Source organism: Schistocerca gregaria, chromosome 2 (genome assembly GCF_023897955.1).
Source record: "Schistocerca gregaria isolate iqSchGreg1 chromosome 2, iqSchGreg1.2, whole genome shotgun sequence".
In the NCBI taxonomy this organism is placed as follows: domain Eukaryota; kingdom Metazoa; phylum Arthropoda; class Insecta; order Orthoptera; family Acrididae; genus Schistocerca; species Schistocerca gregaria.
The window spans coordinates 81,167,110-81,194,684 of record NC_064921.1 but is presented as its reverse complement, the minus strand read 5'-3'; the positions used below and the strand labels follow the sequence as shown (position 1 = coordinate 81,194,684).

Below are 27,575 nucleotides of genomic sequence, written 5' to 3'. Positions count from 1 at the left end.
TTGGACAACCTCCTCCCGACCATCTCAGCGAGAAGAGGTCCTTCTAACCAGGTTGCGGATTGGGCATTGCCGGTTTAGCCACCGCTACCTGCTCTCAGGTGACCCAGCCCCACAGTGCCCTTGTGGTCATGCATTGACCATGCACCATCTTTAATTGTCGTGTCCCTGTTTTAGTCAATCTCATGTTGTCCTGTCTCTGCCATCTACTTTACAGGATATTTTAGCTGATGACGCTCAAGCAGCTGCTCGTGTTCTTCGTTTTATTACTTTGACTGGCTTGTCCTAAGACATCTAACTCTTTCACTTACTTTATCTGCATCTTTGTAAGAATTTTCTTGTGTTCGTTATAGACAACTTTACTGTGGAAGGACCACATTGCTGGCTTAACAAGCAAAAAACTACATCCTACAAGACCAAATTTTAAAATTGATGGAAACCCCTAATCTGTGAATGCCACAAAATTTTTAGGTATACGTATTCAGCAAAAACTAAAATGGGAGACATCATAATCATGTAAATAAAAAGTTAAACACACTTACATATGCAGTAAGAATCCTCTCACAAAATAGAAGCCATGCATCAGTGATCACAATGTACCACGGCAGTATTCAGTCACTGCTGATGTACGACATTATCTTTTGGGGTAACTCTGTAGGTACAAACAAAACATTTAGACTACAGAAAAAGATTGTTGGAATAATAAACCATGCCAAGTAAAGAGACTCCTTTAGACTAATATTTAAAAATCTCAATATACTGGAGAAAGCACTAGTATGTTGATAGACAATAAAATAAACACACAAATATTCAAGCTTTCACAACCCATGGTTGCTTCATCAGGAAAGAGGGAAGGAGAGGGAAATACGAAAGGATGTGGGTTTTAAGGGAGAGGGTAAGGAGTCATTCCAATCCTGGGAGCAGAATGACTTACCTTAGAAATGAATGACAGGTGAGGTACGAGGAGCAGCAACTTGAAGTTAGCGGAGATTGAGGCCTGGTGGGTAATGGAAAGAGAATATATTGAAGGGAAAGTTCCCATCTTCGTAGTTCTGATAGGTTGGTGTCAGTGGGAAGTATTCAGATAACCCAGACAGTGTAACACTGTGCCAAGATGTGCTGGCTGTGCACCAAGGCATGTTTAGCCACAGGGTGATCCTCATTACCAAACAAACACTGTCTGCCTGTGTCCACTCATGTGAATGGACAGTTTGTTGCTGGTCATTCTCACAGAAGGCTTCACAGTGTAGGCATGTCAGTTGGTAAATCATGTGGGTGCTTTCACACTTTGCTCTGCCTTTGATCGTGTACACCTTCTGGGTTACAGGACTGGAGTAGTAGGTGGTGGTGGTGGTGGTGGTGGTGGTGGTGGTGGTGGTGGTGTGCATGGGACAGCTTTTACACCAGGGGCAGTTACAAGGGTAGGAGCCAGAGGGTAGGGAAAGTGGTTTGGGGATTTCATAGGGATGAACCAAGAGGTTATGAAGGTTAGGTGGATGGCAGAAAGACACTCTTGGTGGAATGGGGAGGATTTCATGAAGGATGGATCTCATTTCAGGGTAGGATTTGAGGAAGTCGTATCCCTGCTGGAGAGCCACATTCAGAGTCTGATCCAGTCCCAGAAAGTATCCTGCCACAAGTGGGGCACTTTCGGGGTTCTGTGAAAATTTCTGGGTTTGAGGGGATGAGGAAGTGGCTCTAGCTATTAGCTTCTCTACCAGGTTGGGAGGGTAGGTACAGGATGCAAAAGCTGTTTTCAGGTTATTGGTTTAACGGTTCAGGGATTCAGGACTGGAGCAGATTCGTTTGCCACGAAGGCCTAGGCTGTAGGGAAGGGACCGTTTGATATGGAATGGGTGGCAGCTGTCATAATGGAGGTACTTTTGCTTGTTAGTTGGTTTGATGTGGACCGATGTGTGAAGCTGGCCATTGGACAGATGGAGGTCAATACCGAGGAAAGTGACATGGGATTTGGAGTAGGACCAAGTGAATCTGATGAAAAGAAAGGAGTTGAGGTTGGAGAGGAAATTCTGGAGTTGTTCTTCACTTTGAGTCCAGATCATGAATATGTCATCAATAAATCTGTACCAAACTTTGGGTTGGCAGGCTTGGGTAACCAAGAAGGCTTCATCTAAGTGACCCATAAATAGGCTGGCATACAAGGGGGCCATCCTGGTACCCATGGCTGTTCCCTTTAATTGTTCATATGTCTGGCCTTCAAAAGTGAAGAAGTTTCCTGCAGAGCAATGCAGAGGAAAGAGTGAAGGCTGAGAAGTTGGCGGAGCTCAGCTACATGGTGGAAGAAACCGCTGCAGTTCCACTGGAGGATGGTGTTGTCCTTGGCTGAGAAAGGCGTGACGGGACTGGGAAGGGAGATTATGCCGCTGGGTCACCTGCTGCCTCCGATTTAGCACCTGTGATAGTGCTTTCCATGGTGTCTGATGGACCGGCAAGATCGAGGTCCTCAGCGGACGCCAGAATCTCCACCGCATCCTCAGATGCAGAGCTGGAAGGTTGCGGTGGGATGGCTGCCACCGGGAGTTCCTTGGGCTGAGAGCTCTTCTTGGGTTTCTCACGCCGTTCCTTGGGTCGCACCGGCTGGGAGGGCTTCACCGATTCAGTCTCCGGGATGGAGGAGGATCGTGAAGTTGGACACTTCCCCGGCTTAGAAGTGGGGACGGACGTCCCCGATGGGTGGGATGGTGTTGCTCCTGAGGTAGGTGGCGCAGGAGCAACCCAGTGGGTAGAGCCCCCGCTGGCGAGGGGGCAGAAGGAGTTTTACTACTCGTCGATCCGGCCACAATTGGAGAAACAGACGGGGCTAACACAGGTGTTGTAGCAGCAGCGTAGGAAGATGTCATTCTCACAGGATGGAGTTGGTCGTATTTCCTTTTGGCCTCAGTATAGGTTAGTCAGTCCAGGGTCTTTTATTCCATGATTTTACGTTCTTTCTGGAAAATTCGGCAGTCTGGCGAGCAAGGTGAATGGTGCTCCCCGCAGTTGACACAGGTGGGAGGCGGAGCACATGGAGTATTGTGATGTGATGAGCGTCCGCAATCTCAAAATGTGAGGCTGGAAGTGCAGCGAGAAGACATACGGCCAAACTTCCAGCACTTAAAGCACCGCATCGGGGGAGGGATATAGGGCTTAACGTCACATCGGTAGACCATCACCTTGACCTTTTCTGGTAATGTATCCCCTTCGAAGGGCAAGATGAAGGCACCGGTAGCAATCTGATTTTCCTTAGGACCCCGATGAACGCGCCGGACGAAATATACACCTCAGCGCTCTAAATTGGCGCGCAGCTCATCAGACTGCAAAAAAGAGATCCCTATGGTAAATAACACCCTGGTCCATATTTAAACTCTTATGGGGTGTGATCGTAACGGCAACATCCCCCAATTTTTCACAAGCGAGTAACCATCGTCACTGGGCAGAGGATGCCATTTGTATCAGGACTGACCCAGAGCGCATTTTTGATAAGCCCTCCTCCTCCCCAAACTTGTCCTCTAAATGCTCGACGAAGAACTGAGGCTTTGTGGAGAGAAAAGACTCCCCATCAGCCCTCGTACAAACTAAGAAGTGGGGCGAATAACTGCTACTGCCATCCTGAGACTTATGTTCCTCTCACAGTGTGGCCAGGGAGGGGAACTTTTTCGGATCGTACTTCTGAGCGTTAAACTGAGCCCGAGAACGCTTAGAGACTGCTGGCAGCTGGCCACCACTGAGAGACGATGTACCACGCTTCATTGCGGGTCATCCGCCCTGAAGCCACCTACTCAGACCAAGGGCCCTCCCCACGAGCGCCACCCAGCCACGGCAAGAGCCACCTGCAGGAAGGGCGTTGCCGGGAGTCCCGATACCCCAGGAGGATAGGCATCTACTCCTTGGCATACGTGGGGAGTAAACGGCGCAGGCATCAGTAGAGCGATCCCTGTGTTGTCAAGGGACTACAACCAACAGGGTACATGGCAGCCCCACCACAACGGACTGGCTACCGTGCTGGATGTTAGGTAACATGTGGTCCATGGTTGCCGTCGGTGCAGAAAGAGGCACTGCACAGTGCAAGGTGTAATCTGCACGCAGAAACAGAGTCGTGCCCAAGAGATGGAGAGTGGACAAGACTGCAATTCAACCGTGTATAAGCTGGCGAAAGGTCTGATTGCGAGATGGACACAATGCACCAAGTAAGGCGCCCTTCCCCAATCGACTCGCTCTTCAGAAAATTTTGAGAGATGAAGGTCAAACCCAACAGGGGACCATCATATAAGGCTGAAAAGTTTGAGACTCCTTTTAGTCGCCTCTTACAACAGGCAGGAATACCGCGGGCCTATTCTAACCCCTGAACCTGCAGGGGGGCTATGGGATCCAGAAACAGCATGAAGTGAAGATTTCCACAACACAGCCGAACTAAAAAGAAGTACTGCTTATATGGCAATAACACTGTACCAACTGATTACTGTATCATATTTCAAATAAGAGAAATGTCAGTAAACAATAGAACCACTACTTGTAGGAAATCTTTTCTATTCAGTCAATAAATTCACACCACATGCCAAAATTGGAAATAAGCAAACAGTGTAATGGAATTAAAATATGCACAGATAGGCAGTGAATTCAAGATGTGTGTTATGTATGGTGGAATATAAATCAAATTTTTGTAGGTAGGCTTCACAGTAGATACAAAATATGTAATTTTGTATGATGCTGTTTTATTTAAAAATGATATACTTTGATAATTAGGTAGTTAGTGTATGTGATCATTCTTCAGCCCTGCAGCCAGGCAACTATCCCGAGTTTTGGTGCTGTTATAAAGATAAGTCATTTTAGATTATAACAAAATTTATTTTAGTACTGATTATGTGGTAAATAGGTGTACTTGTGGGCTTTCTAAGCATAGCATTAAAGGTTTCATTTTCTTTACATAATCTAGCAGAAAACCCTAAAAAGATCATACAGTCAGGTTCTAGTTGTATTTTCTATTTACATTTTGCTGCAGTAAGACTATAGAATTTCTTTCAATTGTTCTTTGCTCTTTCCAGCAATTTAACTGCACCATACCTCTTCATTATTTAACTCACATTTCTGATAGTAATGTAAAGGTTACGTAGTTGTTTCAGAATCTCTGCACTGTTGTTTCTCTTTACATTTAGTTGTGTATAGGCCAAATTTGTGGAATCATATTTTCGTTTTATCTGTAATTTAACTAAATTATTCTTAATAAACTACCATGAGTGAAAAGTGCTTGACTTGCCATAGAATTGTTAGGTCGGGGCTGTGGTGTGAAGTATGCTGTAGTTTTTTCCATGTGGGTAACTGTAGTGGCATGGGAGTAGGGGAAGTAAATGAGACTCTTCAGTCGTTTTGTGGGGTATGTCATAGAGATAGGAAGATAATAGAACAGAAGGGGAAAATAGAACAGAAAGGTGTGAAATGGCAACAGTCAACAGGAGGAACAGGCCTAGAGCTTTGACATCTTCATGGGGTATGTGGAAAATAGATTTGACCTATTGCTTTGATTAGAAGCTGGTGATCCTCAAGCAGTTGCAGATGTAGACAAGGCACAACAAACTTTCAGCACCAAATTGAAAGGTAAGAATGTAGGGAAATCAGTAAAGAGAAAGATAGTGTTAGGTAGTTTCCATGAAAGAGGTGTTGGCCAACTTTTTCAGGATAAACTATGATCAGAATACCACATCACCCATTTTTTTAAACCTTGTGCTGGTCTGCAGCATGTGACAGAGGATTTAGGATCGCTTTGCAAAGATTTCACTAAGGATGACACCGTGGTTACAGTGGGTGGGCCAGATAATAGTATTGACAGAGATCCTGGGTACAGTATAGAGTGTGACCTGGAAAAGATTGCATCAGCATCAAAGCATACTAGTGTTGAATTTGTATCTGTTTTTCGGCACTATGACCAACATCAGATGAACTTTGGCAGGTGAGTTAATTTGGAGTTGAACGGCTGCTTATGCCAGGTGCAGGGTCACACATTGGTGTGGTTCCTGCTGAGGCTCTAAATAGGTGAGACTATACTACTGCAAAGGGATTGGTAAACTGGCTGAGAAAATAGCAGGAAAGTTAAGGGGGGGGGGGGGGGGAAGCATTGTCATGAGTGAAAACACCAGTGGTTATAAGGTGCAGAAAAGATCCTTTTTTAAGGTAGGGAGGACAGAAAGAAGTCGAATTTTAATGGAGGTTAGGATTGAGACAAAACTTCAGTTTGAGAAAGAAACCAGAAAATAATTCTAGCTTATTACATCCACACAAACATTGGTTGATTAAGAATTTTCAACAATCAGAGTAAATCAACTCTACCCAATTTTAACTATCAGAGTGAAATTTCAGCTACCTTTATTGCAGGACTGAGAACTAAAATTCATGAATTATCTCTATAAATGAATTAGAGTCCTCAAACCCAGCTGACAGTGTCTCTGAACATCATGTGACCACTGGTATGGAACTTTTAAGTGTTACAGGATTTAGGTTAGCATCTCACTTTCGTGGAGCAGAAATGGAGAAAGGAGGAGTTGCCACATTCATGAATAACTGTCATAAATTTAAGACCATAGACTTTCATGAATTTTGCCTAGAACAGCATATGGGATCATATGCAACAGAAGTAGAATTTCATAAAAAATCTTTCATAATATTAAGTGTATATTGAGCACCTGCAGGTAACTAATCTGTTCGTAAAGCACCTTGAAGCTGTACTCGCCCATTCAACAACCAAAAACAAAGAAATAGTGGTTGCTGGTGACTTCAGTGTAGATTTCCTTAAAGACTCTCCCAATAAGAATTTGAGTTAGTAACACTATCATTCAACTTAATTCCCACTGTAAAGTTCTCAACTAAGGTAGCCAATTGCTCACAAACAGCCATTGATAATATCTTTATAGAAAAGTCCAATGAACAAAATTATATTACAAAACCAATAGTCAATGACCTCTGAGACCATGACATACAATTCCTTCTGTTAAATGTTAATACTGAACAGGATATAAAATCTGTTAAATCTAAACTCAAGAGGGTAATCAATGAGACAAAAATTTATTATTTTAGGAAACTCAGACATTCACTGGAGGGATGTTTACAGTGCTTGTGGCATGAATGAAAAATGTAACACTTTTGCTAGTAAAGTGCTTAACTTATATGGACACTGTTTTCCCCAAAAACTAACCAAGCTTAGGGTGAAGTCTACACAGAAGCCATGGATTACTCAAGAAATAAACGTATCTTGTAAAACAAAAGGAAAACTATCTGTCAATCAAACAGTTTTGATGTTGATGCTATAGCACATTACAAGAAATATTGCAAAATATTAAAGACTAATATGGGCATCAAAGCAAATATATTAAAAGGAAAAGATAGTCATATCAGATAACAAAATAAAGACAGTATGGGATATAGTGAAAGAGGAGACCAGCAGAATCAAACAAAGACAGGCAAATAGCATTAAGAGTAAACGATACTTTGATAACAGATGTGTGTAGTTTTGCAGAACTTTTTAACAAATGTTTATTAACTGTTACTGAAAAGATGGGGTTGTCAGGTTCTGTAGATGCTGCCATGGGATACCTCAGACCAGACATTTCAAGTAACTTCCATAATATGAATTTGACCCTCACTACCCCAGAAGATGTAATGTTCATCATAAAATAAACATCCAGTGGGTATGATGAAATATCGACAAAGTTAATTAAAGAATGTGATTCTGAGCTAAGTAACATATTAAGCTACCTGTGTAACTAGTCATTCATCAGTGGAATATTTCCTGAATGGTTGAAATATGCTGAAGTTAAGCCACTGTTTAAGAAGGGAGATAAAGAGATAGCATCAAATTTCCATCCAATTTCACTTTTGTCAGCCTTCTAAAAATATTTAAAAAGGTGACGTACTATCTGCTTTATAACCATCATATCACAAACAACACAGTGTCAAAGTCTCAGTTCATTTCTAAATACTTCTGATGTTGCGAAGGCTATCTACACTTACAGTGAAAATGTACTTAATTCATTAGACAAAAAAATGGCAGGCAACTGGTTTATTTTGTGATCCATTGAAGGTATGACTGTAAATCACAATATCTCTAGGTAAATTAGAATATTATGCTGTAACAGGATAGGCTGCAAAATGGTTCAGATCTTTTATCTCTGGCAGGAAACAAAGGGTGTTACTAGGAAAGAGACATGCATTAAGCTATCAGGTATCATCCAAATGGAAACCAATTACATGTGCACACCCACTTGGTTCCATCTTAGGGCCCTACTTTTTCTCGTGTATATCAATGACTTTTCATCAGTAACATTACTAGATGCCAAATTTGTTTTGTTTTCTGATGATACAAACACTGCAATAAATAGCGTACCAACTGTAGTCTTAAAAAGATTGGCTAATAAAATATTTGTGGACATTAATCACTGGTTCCTAGCCAATTCTTTGTCAGTAAACTTTGAAAAACACATTACATGCAGTTCAGAACTTGTAAGAGGTGTGAGTATAGGCAAATGATGGCAAGCAAATAGAAGTGCACAGTGTTAAATTCTTTGGATTATAGCTTCATAATAAACAACTGGGAGGAGCAAACCACGAAACTGCTGAAGCGTCTAAACAGATCTATTTTCAATGCAAATTCTATCAGACATAAGAGATATAAAAATGAAAATCTGGCGTACTATGCTTACTTTCACTTCATAATTTCATATGGGATTATTTTTGGGGTAATTCATCAAGCCAAGCTAAAGTTTTCCAGGCACAAAAATAAAACATTCAATAAGAGTTACATGTGGTGTGAACAAGAACATCCTGCAGAGGCCTGTTTAGGGAACTAAGGATACTAACTACTGCTTCCAAATGTATTTATTCCCTATGAAATTTGCCATTAAAATATATCACTTTTTCAAACCAACAGCTCAGTTCATGGAATCAATACTAGAAATAAGAATGATCTTCTTAACAAATTAAAGTCTCTTAGTCTTGTAGAAAAAGGTGTGCATTATTCAGGAACACACATTGTCAACTTGCCAGCAGCCATAAAAATTTTAACCAATGGAATTCAGTTTAAGAGCAGCCTAAAGGATTTATTTGTGGCCAGCTCCTCCTACACCATTGACGAATTTCTCAGAAGAACCAACTGATTTTTGTGTGTGACTTATACAGCTTCTGCACCACTTCAGTACAGTTATGTATTCATTATAATTAAGTATTTTAGTACTATTATATGTTAATTACCTTATAAATAAAACTTTTTCAATTTCATATTCAGTGCATTAGTGTAATCTTAGTAAATAAGTGTTGTAAAATGATCCTTCATATAGTGTTCATAAAAAGAAGGAAAAAAAGATTCTTCCACTCTGAACCTGTAGAAGGTACATTAGCTTATTTGTTTTAGTGGTAAATATTTTTCATTTATTGTTTTTCTGACATTCAACATCCTGGAGGACCTCCTCTCTATGTATCAATTGGAATGAAAGCAAATCTAATCTAGTCTTAACTGAAATATAAATATTTACCTCATCTCCTCTACATATGTAGATCAAAAGCCGCTAAATAAATAAATCAATAATAAATCAATAAATAAATAAAAATAAATAATCTAGGTTTCTTGTTCCCAGTAAATTGTTCTGTTGAAAGTAAATACCATGTTGCTTTCTTTTCTAATACACTATTAGTTTTCCACATTCACTCAAATACAATATTTATGTTTGCTGATGACACCAGCTTGGCAGTGAAGGATCTTGTGTGTAATGTTGAAACAGTATCAAATAATGTAGTTCATGAAATAAGTTCATGGCTTGTGGAAAATAATTTGATGCTAGATCACAATAAAACTCAGTTTTTACGGTTTCTAACTCACATTTCAACAAGAACCAATATTTTTATCAGACAGAATGGGCACATTATAAGCGAGACAGAATAGTTAAAGTTCCTAGGCGTTTGGATAGATAGTAAGCTGTTGTGGAAAGCCCATGTTCAGGATCTTGTTCAGAAACTAAATGCTGCTTTATTTACCATTAGAACAGTATCTGAAATAAGTGAATTCAACACAAAAAGTAGTCTACTTCACATATTTTCATATGCTTATGTCATATGGTATTATTTTTGTGGTAATTCTACTGATTCAAAAAGGGTATTTTTGGCTCAAAAACAGGCTGTTCAAGCTATATGTGGTATAAGTTGGAGAACCCATTGTCGGCTCCTGTTCAATAGACTGGGAATTCTGACATTGCCCTCACAGTATATAGTTTCTTTAATGTTGTTTGTTGTTAGCAGCTTTCACTCAGTTAATACTAGTCATAAATCAAATCTGCATGTGGAATGCACTTCCTTGACTTGTGCAGAAAGGAGTGCAGTATTCTGCTGCATCCATTTTCAATAATGGTACAACAACAACTCAAAAATTTTAGCAGTAGCCCAAACACTTAAGTCTAAACGGGAGAGTTTCCTCATGGCTCACTCCTATTCTGTCGAGGAGCTCCTGGAAGAGCTGAAAAATTAAGCAAATTCCAGTGTTACATTGTTGATTTTCCTTGTTTAAACCTATGACTTGTCACCGGAATGTTTCTTATTTTGATTTTATATGTTTCTACTACCGTGTTATAATTTCATGTATTGACTCGTTCCATGACCATGGAGACTTCTCCTTAATTTGGTCCCATGGAACAATAAATAAACATTTTAGGGTCCTATTGCTTTGCATTAAAAAAGGACTTTCCTTCCATAGAGACTGCTGGAGCTGTACAGCCACCAGTGGGAGATAACTTTAGCCACTTCATTTGTGGCTCATCCACTACGGTGCCATCCACTCTGAATGAGGGCTTTCCCCATGGGTACCACCCAGCCTCAGCAACTGCTACATGGTCAGTAGTACATTGCTTGGGGATCCCCATGCCCAGTCACAATGAGCACCTACTCCTTGCCATACATGGGGAGTTTTCAGCTCAGGCAACAACAGTGCAATCCGTGCATGGTCTGGAAGCTACCTACCACTGTAGAGGTATTTCATGATCTCCCCCACCACCAATCAAAGGGCTGTAGTAACAGGTTTAGGGTGTATTACCTTACAAAAGGGAAGGGTATAAAGATGGGAAGGCACAAAGGTGGAGAATACACCGCACTTGGTGACCTTCCATGCACTTCTGGAGAATTTTGAAAATTGGTGGCAAGTCAAACCCAACAATTGAGACCATGTGTGTATTTAACGAAAAGTTTTAGAAAATGCCAGAAGTGGAAACTCCAATCCAAAATCGTAAATCAGGACAAAACAGGTGCTGCTCCAAGAAAACCATCCAATTGAGAGGTAGAAATGAAAGGGATAGTGGAAGTATAAGCTTTAAGTGCAGAAAGGAAGTATGCTGCAAAGACTGGAGCACCGTGGTAACCAAGCACATACTCACAAAGAGTTGCGAGCCCCTGGTTGTGAGGTAGGGAGCTTCAGACAGTTACTAGGATAGTGGTATGCAGTGGTCAAAGTGCTCTCACTATACACTGTGGTCTGAATATTGGGGCAAAAACTTTCAATGAGTCTAATATCCAGCTAATGGACTCTTAACTGTACAATGTGATAAATGCACTAATTACTTATACTGGAGCAATTAAGTCCACATCTCAGCATAATAGATTAAATTATACTTAGTAAACATATTAAAGGCAATGTTAGGTGCATAAATGTGAATTTTCACTATTCTCACCACAAATATCAGCAAGGACAGAATGTGAACACAACCATCTCAAAAATGACATAGGCTGTCAAAAATAAATGAAATCTAAAAGTGTTTAACACCTGTGACTTAAAAAATAAATTACAGTAGTTACTAAGGACTGGGATGTGATTTACCAGATTAAAGGGTTAAAAATGGGTGAAATTCTATGAAGACTTTATGAGCTGTTAAGGAAAAAAGAGTACTACCCCATAACCAACACTAGACATTCTTCCAACAAATATGATCAAACTGACAATACACAGAACCTGGGTATGCTACTTACAAGGGAACCTCCCCATCGTATCCCCCTGAGATTTAGTTATAAGTTGGTAGAGTGGATAGGCCTTGAAAAACTGAACACAAATCAATCGAGAAAACAGGAAGAAGTTGTGGGGAACTATGAAAAAAATAAGCAAAATATACAAACTGAGTAGTCCATGTGCAAGATAGGCAACATCAAGGATAGTATGAACTCAGGAGTGCTGTGGTCCCGTGGCTAGTGTGAAAAGCTGCCAAACAAGAGGTCCTTGGTTCGAGTCTTCCCTTGAAAGAAAATTTTAATTTTTTTATTTTCAGACAATTATTATCTGTCTGTCCATCCCTCCGATGTGAGGTAACTGCCCCGTAGTATGGGGACACTATACCTAAACATGGAAACAAACGACATCAGTCGATTACAGCGCATGGAAGAGAGAGTATTCCTGCTAACGAGGCTCCCTGGCTGACAGTTTACTGTTGACTGTTCGCTACTTTGGACGAGAGTGCATTAAATACGTGAGATGCATTCCGTGGACAATATGAATCCAGCAAATATAGCTCATGACTTCAATGAACACAGACACTAAACTATTACAGAGAACAGAGACATCAATGAACGAACAGACAAATCATAACTTTGCAAAAATAAAGGAAGAAAACTTTTCACTCGAGGGAAGACTTGAACCAAGGACCTCTCATATTGCAGATGCTCACGCTAACCACGGGACCACAGCCCTCCTGCGTTCATACCATCCATGATGTTGCCTATGTTTCGCATGGACTACTCAGTTTGTATGTTTTGCTTATTTTTTTCATAGTTCCATACAACTTCTTCCTGTTTTCTCGATTGATCTGTGTTCAGTTTTTCAAGGCCTATCCACTGTGCCAACTTATAACTAAATCTGAGTGGGTGATGGGGAGGTTCCCTTGTTAGGTCAATGAAGCTAAAGGTTTTCAGAGGTAAGTACAATGAAGCCAAGAAAATCTTTCAGCAAAAGTTCTCAGATCTAAGAAAACAGATGTACAGTGGTGGATATAGCTCACTGCCAATACAGCCAGGTTTTCCTGGGAAATAAATTTTTCAAAGTCTTTCCATAGCCACAAACAAATTGAAAATAGGAGACACGACACACAATTTAAGATCACAATGAAGTTTGCAATGTTTCAATAAACATCCTATAATTATCTGCTATCAATCCAGTTACCCAACAAACATGAGTGGTAAAGTGACACACAGCCCCACTAGAGAGTCACCTTTTGAATTCAAAGAAGTGAGTAAACAGGAAATAGACAGGATAATAAATAAGGTAAAGAATAAGTATCCACCAGACAGAGTTTGTGTGGCATTGTGATTAAGAAACACAATAAGGAATAACACAAAATAAGTCAACTATGGTATCAGGGCCCACCCATGAGCCATGGACCATGCCTTTGGTACGGAGGCTAGCGTACCTCAGTGATACAGATAGCCATACAATAGGTGCAACCACAAAAGAGGGGTATCTGTTGAGAGGCCAGAAAAACCTCTGGTTCCTGAAGAGGGGCAGCAGCCTTTTCCGTAGTTGCAGGGGCAACAGTCTGGATGATTGATCTGGCCTTTTAACACCAACTACAACAGCCTTGCTGTGCTGGTACTGCGAAAGGGCTGAAAGCAAGGGGAAACTATGGCGGCAATTTTTCCTGAGGTCATGCAGCTTTACTGTATGGTTAAATGATCATGTCATCCTCTTGGGTAAAATATTCTGGAGGTAAAATAGTCCCCCATTCAGATCTCTGGGTGTGGTCTACTCAGGAGGAAGTTATCAGGAGAAAGAAAACTGGCCTTCTACGGATCAGAATGTGGAATGTCAGATCCCTTAATACAGGCAGGTAGGTTAGAAAATTTAAAGAGAGACATGGATAGGTTAAAGTTAGATATAGTGGGAATTAGTGAAGTTCAGTGGTAGGAGAAAGAAGACTTCTGGTGAGGTGAATACAGGGTTATAAATACAAAATCAAATAGGGGTAATGCAAGAGTAGGTTTAATAATGAATAGGAAAATAGGAAAGCAGGTAAGCTACTACAAACAGCATAGGGAACACATTTTGTGGCCAAGATAGATATGAAGCCCACACCTACCACAGTAGTACAAGTTTATATGCCAACTAGCTTCGCAGATGATGAAAAGATTTATGAAATATATTATGAGATAAAAGAAATTATTCAGATAGTGAAGGGAGACAAAAATTTAATAGTCATGGGTGATTGGAACTCTATAGTAGGAAAAGGAAGAGAAGGAAACATAGGTGAATATGGAATGGGAGTAAGGAATGAAGGAGGAAGTTGCCTGGTAGAATTTTGCACATAGCATAACTTGATCGTAGCTAACACTTTGTTCAAGAATCATGGAAGAGACCTGGAGATACTGGAAGGTTTCAGATAGATTATATAATGGTAAGACAGATTTAGGAACCGGGATTCAAATTGTAAGACATTTACAGGGGCAGATGTGGACTGACCACAATCTATTGGTTATGAATTTTAGATTAAAACAAAAGAAACTGCAAAAAGGTGGGAATTTAAGGAGATGGAACCTGGATAAACTGACAGAACCAGAGGTTGAGAGAATTTCAGAGAGATCATTAGGGAACAATTGACAAGAATGGGAGGAAGAAACACAGAAGAAGAATGGGTAGCTTTGAGAGATGAAAATAGTGAAGGCAGCAGAGGATCAAGTAGGTAAAAATAGAAGGGCTAATAGAAATCCTTGGGTAGCAGAAGATATATTGAATTTAATTGATGGAAGGAGAAAATATAAAAATGCGGTAAATGAATAAGGCAAACAGGAATACAAACATCTCAAAAATGAGATCGACAGGAAGTGCAAAATGGCTAAGCAGGGATGGCTGGAGGACAAATGTGAGGATGTAGAGGCTTATCTCACTAGGGGTAAGATAGATATTGCCTGCAGGAAAATCAAAGAGACCTTTGGAGGAAAGAGAACCACTTGCATGAATATCAAGAGCTCAGATGGAAAACCCAGTTCTAAGCAAAAAAGGGAAGGCAGAAAGGTGGAAAGAGTATATAGAGGGTCTATCCAAGGGCAATGTTCTTGAGAACAGTATTATGGAAATGGAAGAGACTGTAGATGAAGATGAAACAGGAGCTACAATACTGCATGAAGAGTTAGACAGAGCACTGAAAGACCTGAGTCGAAACATGGCCCCGGGAAGAGACATTCCTTTAGAGTTACTGACAGCCTTGGGAGAGCCAGGCCTAACAAAAACTGCTCTGAGTATTATGGGACTTAACAGCTATGGTCATCAGTCAGCCAAAGAAACCTCCACCATCAAGTGAGCAAGATGGTATAAGACAGGCAAAATATCCTCAGACTTCAAGAAGAATATAATAATTCTAATCCCAAAGAAAGCAGGTGTTGACATACGTGAAAATTACTGAACTATCAGTTTAATAAGCCACAGCTGCAAAATACTAACATGAATTCTTTACACACGATTGGAAAATCTGGTAGAAGCTTACCCCAGGGAAGAGCAGTTTGGATTACGTAAAAATGTTTGAACATGTGAGGCAATACTGAACCTACAACTTATCTTAGAAAATATATTAAGGAAAGGCAAACCTATGTTTCTAGCATTTATAGGCTTAGAGAAAACCTGACAATGTTGACTGGAATACTCTCTTTCAAATTCTGAAGGTGGCAGGGGTAAAATATAGGGAGCGAAAGGCTATTTGCAATTTGTACAGAAACCAGATGGCTGTTATAAGAGGCAAGGGGCACGAAAGGGAAGCAGTGGTTGGGAAGGGAGTGAGACAGGGTTGTAGCCCATCCCCAATTTTATTCAATGGAGTAGGAATTAAAATCCATGGAGAAGAAATAAAAACTTTGATGTTTGCCAATGACACTGCAATTCTGTCAGACAGCAAAGAACATGGTAGAGCAGCTGAATGGAATGGATAGTTTCCTGGAAGAAGGATATAAGATGAACATCAACAAAAGCAAAATGAGGATAATGGAATGTAGCCTATTTAAATCGGGTTGGATGCTGAGGGAATTAGATTAGGAAATATGAACGATAAACAGTTTAGACAAGAAGAGAATAGAAGCTTTCGAAATGTGGTGCTACAGAACAATGCTGAAGATTAGATGGGTAGATCACATATCTAATGAGGAGGTATTGAATAGAATTGGGGAGAAGAGGAGTTTGTGGCACAACTTGACAAGAAGAAGTGATCGGTTGGTAGGACATGTTCCGGGCATCAAGGGATCACAAATTTAGCATTGGAGGGCAGTGTGGAGGGTAAAATTCGCAGAGAGAAACCAAGAGATGAATACAGTAAGCAGATTCAGAAGGATGTAGGTTGCAGTAGGTACTGGGAGATGAAGCAACTTGCACAGGATAGAGTAGCATGGAGAGCTGCATCAAACCAGTCTTTGAACTGAATACCAAAACAATATAGTATCAGGGAACAACTTTAAAAGTATATTTAAATGGAATGTAGTTGAACTAATGCAAGGAATAGTATCCACTAATTTCAGCAATGTATTTAAAGTTTTATTGTTCACAACATAATGAATCTTTTCCAAAAATAAGTTAGTAGGCAAGCATAGATTCCTAAAGGAGCACAGAAATTACAGGTGTCCTTGATGAAAGGATGCAAACAGCAGACTTTCTACACCTCACTGAAGCTTTGACTCAGTAAATCATGAGTTCTTTCTATGTAAATTTCAGGCCTACAATATAAATGACATCCACACAATTTCTGACTACACACCTAGTCTACACTAAGAAGTTTACAAAGCTGACTTAGAAATTCCATATTTCCAGGATCAAAGTTCAAATGTTAATATCAGCAAAGAATGTTATTGTCATTTAAATTTGCAAATTCACATCAAAACTGCCAGTAATAAATGTGGAACTGAAGCAGTAGATACAGAAAAAGGTATCTAGGTATTTATCTAGACTAAAATCTAAATCAATGGGTAAACAATTTTACATGTAATAAAATTAGTAGTTCACTACATATAATTCACCAGTTATCAAAAGTAATCTCTGATCAGACATGAAAACAATTTATTATGGGGTAAAGGTATGGGGCTGTGCTGCTGACAGGCATGAACAGAAATTAACCCCCCCAGCAAAGAGCAATCAGGATTATCCATGGAACCAGGTACAGAGACTGCCGAGAAATCTTTTTACACCACAAAAACATCAATGTAATCACTGTATAATTACAAATCAATTACATCTTTCATGGCACACCAAAACAAAGCAATCAAGTGCTCTGATATACATTAATGGCTACATATTGTATATGTATCAAGCTCTGTAAGGTGTAATAAAGGGAATTTGTTCAAAGTTTTAAACATGGGTAAAGCAGCAACTGTTTAAAATCTTCACAGTAAATGATAACAGCCGAACAGATGCAGGATAAAGATTTATTGAAATCCTTGACCACAGTTTCTGTATATCTAAAAATACCTTTTTTATTTTGTTTTTCTTTTATCTCAGTTATGTTGCTAAGTTTTTTGCTAATGAAGGTGTCTCCCTGTCCAAGTGTGTTTTGCTCGTGATAAAGGTATATTTAGATATTCCACAACTGTGGTCTAGGATTTCAATAAATCTTTATCCTGCAACTGTTTGGCTGTTATTTACCGTGAACTATTCAAAGTGAAACTGGAATCATTCTTGGTTGGTAATATTAATTCATATTTTATTATGTAAAATTTAAATATTTATGATAGTTGTGATGTAATTCCCATCTCTTGTCATAATAAGTACATTGGTATTTCTCTCATGAATGTGTAATCACTTACACATACATAAAATATATTTACTCTATAGAAAAAAATTGTAAAAGTGATATATGTCTGCAAAAAAACACAATAAACATAATAGATAATCACAGGGGATTGGAATGCAGTATTAAAGGAGGAACAGGAAAGTTATGGGAAAGCACAAGTTACATGGTAGGAATTACGGAAGAGAAGAGCTAATTAACTTCTGCAGTAAATTTCAGCAGTTAAGAATGGACTGTTTACGAATCAAGAGAGCGGGTAATATACTTGGAAACACATTGGAGATACATAACAGTCCAGCTCAATTACATCATGGTCAGAGATTCCAAAAACAGATACTCAACTATAAGGAGTACCTGTAGCAGATAGAGATCAAATTTTAAATTCAGTAGTGGGGGGGAGTAAGCTCAAGTTTAAGAATGGCTTCTGCAAGACAATGTGTAAAGATGAGACACTGAAGAGTTACAAGATGCATTTGAAGTTCTTGTCACTATAGATACAAGAACAATGAGTACCCCAGTAGGGAGTTCAATTAAGCAGGAATGGACATCTCTAAAATCTGAAATTACAGAAAGACAGAAAGACCTTGATAAATACAACGAAGGTACATGAAGAAACCTGGGGTGACATAAGAAATATTCCAATAGGTTGAAGAAAGAATTAAGTAAAAAACATTCTGGGAATTTCAGGCCTAAAGATATATATTACTTAGGAATGGAATACATAGTAATTGCAGGGAAGCCAAGCTAGAATGATTGCAGTAAAATGTGAAAAATCAGAAAAGACATGGTTGTTGGAAAGATGATTCAGTATCTAGGAAAGTCAAAACTAATTTCAGTGTAATTAAAAGCAAGGGGCTCGACATGAAAAGTGCAATGGGGATGCCACTGATAAGGGCGCAGAGGAGAGCAGTTAAGTGGAATAAGTGCAATGAAGGCCTCCTTGAGACGGAGGACTTGTCTGATGATGGAATTTAGGAAAAATGGGAGGTGGTATTGAAAAAATAGGGGATCCAGTACAGAGTCAGACTTTGATAAAGCTTTGGAATACTGATTAAATCAGAGAGAAAGGATAGATAACATTCACTTTGAATTTCCGAAATCACTGGGAAAGTGTAAACCAAGAGAATATTCAAGATGATTCAAAGAATATGGATCTAGAGGCATGACATCACACTTTTGGGAAAGTACCGTCCAAATAATCTTAATTATAGCAAGGGCATAAGTGCATGAACTTTCATACAAATAAATTATCAGCTGGTGCATTCAATTTGCACACAAGAATAACACACAGAAGAAAATAGAAAAGAAAATTGAGGATCTGACAGATGTTCAGTTTAGCTTTCGGACTTTTGTAAAGGACACCAGATATTTAGTTATGGTGCCGTTAATGATGACAGCAAGATTTTACTTAAATATTCACAGAACCTGTAGATCAGAAGAAAAGCAAGACAAAATGCTGCAAGATGTTTGAAAAGCCAAGAAAAATATTAGTAAGCTATCAGGACAAACAGATAATCTACAATATGGACAAGAACCAAGATGATCAGAATGGATGAACAAAAATGAAGTGCTCACATTAAAAGGCTGTAAAATAAGGACATAGTCTTTCACCCCCCTACTGTTCAATTTATATTTACAAGATGCCACGACTTACGTAAAAGAAAAGTTCAAGGACAGGATTAAAATTCAGGGCAAAAAGATATCAAATGGTTAGATTCAAGTGGAGAATTATAGAATGTGTTGAATGGAATGAACATGTCTGACAAGTACTGAATATGGACAGAGTAAACCAAGAAGGAAAGTAATGAAGTGTAATAGAAATGAGATTAGTGACACTTTAAATCAAAATTGTGGCCCTTAAAGTAGACTAAGTTCAGGAATGTTGCTAACATTTAAGCAAATTAACCTACAACTGATTATGAAGGAAGACACAAAAAGCAGATTAGCATGGGCAAAGAGGGAATTCCTGGACAAGGCAAGTTTGCTACTATCAAACACAGGTCTTATTCTGAGGAAGAAATTTGAGAATGTATGTTAGAACCCCATTACTGTATGGTAGTGAACCATGGAGTGTGAGAAAAATGCAAAAGTAAGAGAACCAAAGCATCTGAGAGGTGGTGCTGTAAATAGGAGGCTGTTTAAAATTAGGTTATGTGTAAGGATAAAGAATGAGGGGCACTATGGAAGTATTGGAATCCACCTGTGCTTTCATCAGTAACATCAAGATGGTAGAGAGAGAGAGAGAGAGAGAGAGAGAGAGAGAGAGAGAAGCATGACAATACTTCACTCCAACAATACAATGAAACTAATGGGACAAGCTAATGACAATACGAAAAACTGTACCATCCAATAACAAATGACTCCAGCTTTCATGTTACCGTATATTTTAGGTCTTTTGTCACGTAAATGACATTACTTTTTCTTCATTATTTAAAACTTTTGGTTTGCTTCTTTGCTTTTGTGATATGACATCCATCAGCCTGCACTGTTACAAAAGCAGGCAATAGCTTCAGTCTAGTTTAAAGACTATACTATTTCATTTTGAAAGATTCCCCACAGATCACAAAAATATTTTAGTTATGGGAACTGTAAGCCGTTACTGAAAGACTAATGAATTATTATAACATAGGAATGATAAGATCTACATGGCTTATAAGATAAACTGCATTATTTATGTGAGCAGCATATATTTTTGTTGTTTTATCTCAGGCAATTGTATTTTCATTATTTTAAGTACATCTTAAATCTGAAACTTCCTACATTCTTAAATGTAAACAAAATGTCCATGCTTTTCACAGTTAATGCAGTAAATGATGCATTGTTCAGAAAATCAGTGGCCCCATGAGACTTCGAAGAAATATTTCACTTCCTGGTTACTTTCATGTGCTTCTAACAGTAAGGTGAGAGAGAACATAAGATAGATTAGAAATAACAGACAGCATTGTTTCAGTCCCATAGTAAAAATGGATGTATTATGAACATCTGCACACAGTAGACTTTGAGCTTCCAAACAGCTTTACAGTAGAGGACATAGTGGTAAATAGTAACATGAATACTATTTTATAGAGGTATCAATAGCAATGTGGTAAGCAGTGCCAGATGCACAAATCTTAGTTTTGTTTGTATGTATGTGAACTGCCACCAGAATGAAGTAAAAGTTAACAATTTAAAATCTCAAATGCATATAAGATTGTCATTTTACTGAAGCAATTTTATCTTCAGTGAAACAGTTGATTGCTACTTTACTGATTAAAACACTAAAAATATACACTGACAGCGTGCAAAGCCTCAAAAAATAAAAATATCATGCCATAAAACTTAACTATTCTTGTCAAACTATTAAGAGATATAAATTGGTAAGCAGTTACAAGTCAGAAAACAATTTACAGAGTTCCTCATACCCATTTTTTGAAGCTATTTGTGTCAGAGTTTCTTCATTTGCATTTTTGCAGTTTATGATGGCAAGAAATTCAGCATATTTGTTGTTCTTTAATCCATTTAACTCTTTCAGCACTGTGTTATCCTTTCTGCCAATTCTGGTAAACAATCGCTCAATTAGTTTTAGAGTGTCTGTAACTTCTTGTTTTCCTTCTTCTTGAGCGAAATTTAGTGGTGTTTTTTTGCCCGTTTTGGTTCTTGCATTGTATACTGCACCATGTTGCAATAAGATGCACAATATTTCATGATGGCCAAATTTTGCTGCATAATGAAGAGGAGTAATGCCATTACTGTTGCTCAAGTTGATACTAGCTCCATTTTTAAGCAAAACATTAAAAAGAGCTAAATGTCCTTTCCAACACGCATACATAAGCGGTGTTCCATACTTTATGCTTCCGCTGTTCACTGGTGCTTCTTTTACACATTTCTCAATTTCAGTACACTTCGCACTTTTCACAGCCTTAAACAGCTTTTCGGTAGCACAAAGTAAATTATTTACATTTTCGTTTCTTCTCGTCGCAGCCATCTCTGAAGCTGTCACATTACCGCTGGCAAATCTGTACTTCGCATCGTAGTATGCACCATTCTGTAAGAGGCATCTAGCAGACGCTGTATCGCCATTCCGTACAGCTACATGCAGAGGTGTGTCGTCATAGTTGGTCCCCTTCGCATTTACATCTGCTCCGTATTCAATGAGAGCTTTCATGGTATTCAGCTTAGAGTCCTGCGCCTCTACGCCCTTGTGTCTGGAATTGCGGAAAGGGATTTGAGTAGAACTCTCTTCGCCTGCAAAATGAAGTGGTGTCCAGTTTATGCCATCAGTTGCGTTAACATCAGCTCCTTGTTCCAAAAGGTATTTAACTACTTCGGCATGCCAGAAGTACGCTGCGAAATGCAATGGTGTATTCTGCCTGTGAGTTCTCCGATCAACTACTGCACCACTGGCGATAAGAATTTTTATCGAGTCTAGATTACCCTTACAAGCTGCGCCATGCAACGGCGTCATTTGATCGCCAATGACATTGACGTAAGCTTTGTTTCTGATCAGGATGCTTACTGCCTCGGTGAAATCGCTCTCTGCAGCAAGGTGCAAAGGTGTTCTTCCTGCCTTGTCCCTCGCATTCACGCTAGCACCTTTCTCAATCAAAAGTCTGACGGTTTCTATTGGGTATCCACTGTATGCTGCGTTATGCAAAGGTGTGCCTCCCTCTTTGTCTCTCGCATTCACATCTGCTCCACTGTTAATCAAAAGTTGACTCACTGCACCATGTCTGTTTTCTACGGCCAAATGCAATGCAGTGAAGCCTTCTTCGTGCTTTGCATTAATCTCGGCCTTGTTCTGGAGCAGCAGTTTTGCTATGTTAACATATCCATATTGTGCTGCTATATGCAAAGGTGTCAAACCGTCTGAATGTCTCGCATTTACAATGGCACCGTTTTGTACAAGAAATTTAGCTACGTCTTCAAAATTCTGCGACACAGCAGCACATAATGGGGTGACTTTTACGCTGTCCTCGGAATTCACATTAGCATTTGCAGAAACTAGTGCCTTCACTACGGACAAATGACCCTGTATTGCTGCAAGCTGCAGTGGAGATGTACCTGAACTAGTTTTAGCGTTAACATTAGCGCCAGCAGATATTAAAGCGAGCGCGACGTCTGGGTCGGCAATTCCTGTTGCTAAATGTAGCGGCGTCACATCTCGCTCTGGCTCCTTGAACACTGGGTGCGACGCCTTTGCATTCACACTACAGCCCCGTGCGATAAGCGCTCTAAGAACGTCCAAATGGCCTCGTTCCGCAGCGATATGGACCGGCCGTACCTTGTAAGAGTCTCTGCCTTCGACGTCTGCTCCTTTCGCCATCATTTCCGTGACATGTTGTAAGTTGCCGGCTCTTACCGTAGCGTGGAGTACTCTTATGCAATCGTTAGCGTACATGGTCCAGAGAAAACGTCGCAGGCACTAACGCGTAGAAACACTGCACTCAGACATACGCGCGCAGCCCTTACTGAACAACAGCCACACGTGAAACTTCTAAAGTGTAACTCGCCACTGTTGCCTCAGTGACTGATTGTGATACAATCCCCTAAAGACAAGGACTCAGGTACTCCAGTACGTAAGACACTAATCCATGTTTGCAATACAGAAGCAATAAATTATTTACGGATGTATACAAGCTGATACTACCATAAAATATCACTCCGACCGTTTAACAAGCCTACGTAAATATGAACACTACTGCGGACACGTCAATTCCTTAACAATCGGGACGGGTCGAATTCGTGACGTCAATCGGGATACCAAACTAAAAACACGTACTAGGTGCGATTAATAAATGTACGTTTATCATTCATAAGTAGCAACGTCAGGAATCCACAGTGACAGCCGTAACGAACATTTAAATACCCACTTCGTTTTCAATCGCGATATACGCTCGCCCTTAGTATGATACACGGAAGCTTTGGCACACCGTTGCACACTGTCGAAGACTGCTCGCCTCGGGTCTACAGGCAAACGCCTCCCGTTCTCCCCACAAGATGGCGTTCGTGTTGCTTGCCCCCAAGAGATGAGTTTTCACTAACGTTGCGTGCACGGCCCATTGTCAAGTCTTCTACAAAAGCTAAGAACACGCTCTAACTTCATAAAACATATAATGAAAGTACCGCAGCAAACCGTCAAACATTTTACAAAAGACCAGTAAATCTCTGATTACTTTACAAAAAGGAAATGTGTTAAACATTTGACGTTAAGCATGTAAAGCCGTCCTACGGACGCCCCATTTCATCGGCCGACCGACCGTCCGACCAATTTCAAGGCAGCCTACACATGTCCCGCACGACTCTATTCCGCGATTACAGCGCCGCCCTGTTTGTTTGCCTTAGATTCGCTGAGTTATGTTCTACGAGATACAGCTTGGTTTTACATACAAACACAAACGGGGGTTTGTCTTGCCTGTTTTAGAGGTTACAAAAGCACAAAAAAGGCCGAGAGAATTCAGTGGGCAAAGAAGTGGCTAATGCAAGGATAGAAATTCTCCCACGTTCGTTTATTTAAGCAGCTGGGAGCTGATGAGAACCCAATAATCTAAGAATGGGTTTATCATGCATTTCGGAGCTGAAACAATTGTTTACGGAACAGTATACAGTCACGAAAGAAGCTGCAAGCTGTAAGAAGAGGCTTTTAGCTACATTATGGTGTCTAGCTGCTGGCAGAAGTTAAGACGACCTCAGATGGTTCAAATGACTCTATGGGACTTAACATCTGAGGTCATCAGTCCCCTAAACCTGACTAACCTAAGGACATCACGCACATCCATGTCCTAGGCAGGATTCTAACCTGCGACCGTAGCAGCAGCGCGGTTCCGGACTGAGGACATACGTTATGGTAAAGAAAAATAAATAAAACAAAACGTTATTAATTGACGCGCCAGGTTAGCCGAGAGCGCTTATGAGGTGCTTCCTGGACTAGGGTTGGCGAGCCGACCCCGGATCGAATTCGCCCAGCGGATCAACGGCGAGGGCCGGTGTGCCAACCAGCCTGGATGTGGTTTTTAGGCAGTTTTCCACATCCCACTAGGTGAATACTGGGCTGGTCCCCATGTCCCGCCTCAGTTACATGAGTCGCAGACATTTGAAAGCGTTCGCACTATTTCATGGCTTACACTAGACACAGGCAGCTGGGGTACACTAATTCCATCCTGGGCGGTAAGGGATGGCTACAGGCAGGACATCTAGCCACCCTCTGTCACTAACATTGTCACATCCATAGTAACAGGGCCGACCCCACGTTGACGTGTGACAAATGCCCAAGGAAATGATGATGATATGTAGGAAACACAATAGATGATTTGTAAGTTTAAGGAAGTCATTTAAAATTCGAAGAAGAAAAACTTTAGGCATGGTGACGGCGCACATAATATAATAAATAAAACAACAAATACATAATAAATTAAGCATTTGGCACATGTTAGAACTGTAAAAAAAAAATCTTCCACTGTGTTGTTAATAGCAGAGGTCTTATATATAGGCTGAACTTTTTTCAGTGCATATAAATGAAGCAAGTACGTTTTATGATTGACGGTAATTGGGTTTTTAGATTTCATATCAGGTAAGTATCGGAATAAAAACATAAAACCAGAAGTACACGAGGTCGACGGACGACATGTCACACGAAATCTTCATGGATTTGTTACCAAAAAAAAATTAAAAGGTGCTTCATTTCATGCGTCTGTATTGCAATACACCTCGCACGACGTGTCCCAAGACATCTGCAGTGCCTAAATTTCTCTAGAAGCGCTGTGCTTGAAGTTTCGTTCGCCTCGTATCCCGTCATGTATGTTAGATCAGCATTTAATGCGGCACACAGCGACAGAAGATGAACGTGTGTCGGGCGGTTGGCACGACAGCGCTACAAGCGGCTAAATTTTTTGAGTTTTTGGGAATGGGGGAGGGGAGGGGGAAGCTGGCTGTCTGGTGGTCGTGTCCTACCCTGCCGAAGTTGCGACAGGGAATGTTCGTGGGTCGGTCAGACGAAACGCCTACACACGTCCAATTTGTCGGTCGGTTGATGCGTGCGTAGGGCTCTTCGGCCAGAAAAAGTAAAAAATTTCGTTTAAAATTCGTTGAAACTCACTAAGAGCTATAATAGAGAAACCCTGAAAGAATATAGACCAAGTAATTTGCACTTCGTTTAAGCAAACACTAGTGTTATTACGTCATATCGCCTGAACTGTGTGTCAGGTTATTACCATTTATAACGGATCTTTTACGTTGGGATAAATTTATTTTATTTTTTGTTAGATGTTTTAGTTAAATAGCTGAATAAATTGTAATTCGGAATAATTTAATTAAACAGAGTAGAAAAGATAAAGTCAAAGAGATGTTCATTGTGCGGACGTTGTCGTAATGTAACGTCATTGCGTTGTTCGGTTTTTAAAACAAGTCGTTTGTGTTCAGTTCTGCTCTTCGGTCGTGCGCGTATCTGAAAGGAATTAATTCAGGGACCAGAATAAACTTCCACATAATACACTCCTGGAAATTGAAATAAGAACACCGTGAATTCATTGTCCCAGGAAGGGGAAACTTTATTGACACATTCCTGGGGTCAGATACATCACATGATCACACTGACAGAACCACAGGAACATAGACACAGGCAACAGAGCATGCACAATGTCGGCACTAGTACAGTGTATATCCACCTTTCGCAGCAATGCAGGCTGCTATTCTCCCATGAAGACGATCGTAGAGATGCTGGACGTAGTCCTGTGGAACGGCTTGCCATGCCATTTCCACCTGGCGCCTCAGTTGCACCAGCGTTCGTGCTGGACGTGCTGACCGCGTGAGACGACGCTTCATCCAGTCCCAAACATGCTCAATGGGGGACAGATCCGGAGATCTTGCTGGCCAGGGTAGTTGACTTACACCTTCTAGAGCACGTTGGGTGGCACGGGATACATGCGGACGTGCATTGTCCTGTTGGAACAGCAAGTTCCCTTGCCGGTCTAGGAATGGTAGAACGATGAGTTCGATGACGGTTTGGATGTACCGTGCACTATTCAGTGTCCCCTCGACGATCACCAGAGGTGTACGGCCAGTGTAGGAGATCGCTCCCCACACCGTGATGCCGGGTGTTGGCCCTGTGTGCCTCGGTCGTATGCAGTCCTGATTGTGGCGCTCACCTGCACGGCGCCAAACACGCATACGACCATCATTGGCACCAAGGCAGAAGCGACTCTCATCGCTGAAGACGACACGTCTCCATTCGTCCCTCCATTCACGCCTGTCGCGACACCACTGGAGGCGGGCTGCACGATGTTGGCACGGTGTGCGGGACCGTAGCCCAGCTTCATGGAGACGGTTGCGAATGGTCCTCGCCGATACCCCAGGAGCAACAGTGTCCTTAATTTGCTTTGAAGTGGCGGTACGGTCCCCTACGGCAATGCGTAGGATCCTACGGTCTTGGCGTGCATCCGTGCGTCGCTGCGGTCCGGTCCCAGGTCGACGGGCACGTGCACCTTCCGCCGACCACTGGCCAACAGCGCGGTTCCTGGTGTGTCCGCTGTGCCGTGCGTGTGATCATTGCTTGTACAGCCCTCTCGCAGTGTCCGGAGCAAGTATGGTGGGTCTGACACACCGGTGTCAATGTGTTCTTTTTTCCATTTCCAGGAGTGTAGTTACGATTCGATGTTCCGACAAAAGGGGTTAACGTCAGTTCAAATGGCTCTGAGCACTATAGGACTTAACATCTGTGGTCATCAGTCCACTAGAACTTAGAACTACTTAAACCTAACTAACCTAAGGACATCACACACATCCATGCCCGAGGCAGGATTCGAACCTGCGACCGTAGAAGTCGCGCGGTTCCGGACTGAGCGC

General features: G+C 40.7%; 1 protein-coding gene across 1 annotated transcript; it reads right to left on the bottom strand.

The window, feature by feature from the left end:
- Positions 1–15,333: 15,333 nt before the first annotated feature.
- LOC126336355 (ankyrin-3-like) lies at positions 15,334–23,710 on the bottom strand. The gene has a single exon (XM_049999944.1). The coding sequence runs from the start codon at positions 23,134–23,136 to the stop codon at positions 21,124–21,126; it is 2,013 nt and encodes a 670-aa protein (XP_049855901.1). The 5' UTR covers positions 23,137–23,710; the 3' UTR covers positions 15,334–21,123.
- Between the last annotated feature and the right edge of the window lie 3,865 nt (positions 23,711–27,575).

Bases quoted from the DNA above. Each gene is read 5' to 3' on its own strand.
- LOC126336355 (XM_049999944.1), bottom strand. From the start codon at position 23,136: ATGTACGCTAACGATTGCATAAGAGTACTCCACGCTACGGTAAGAGCC.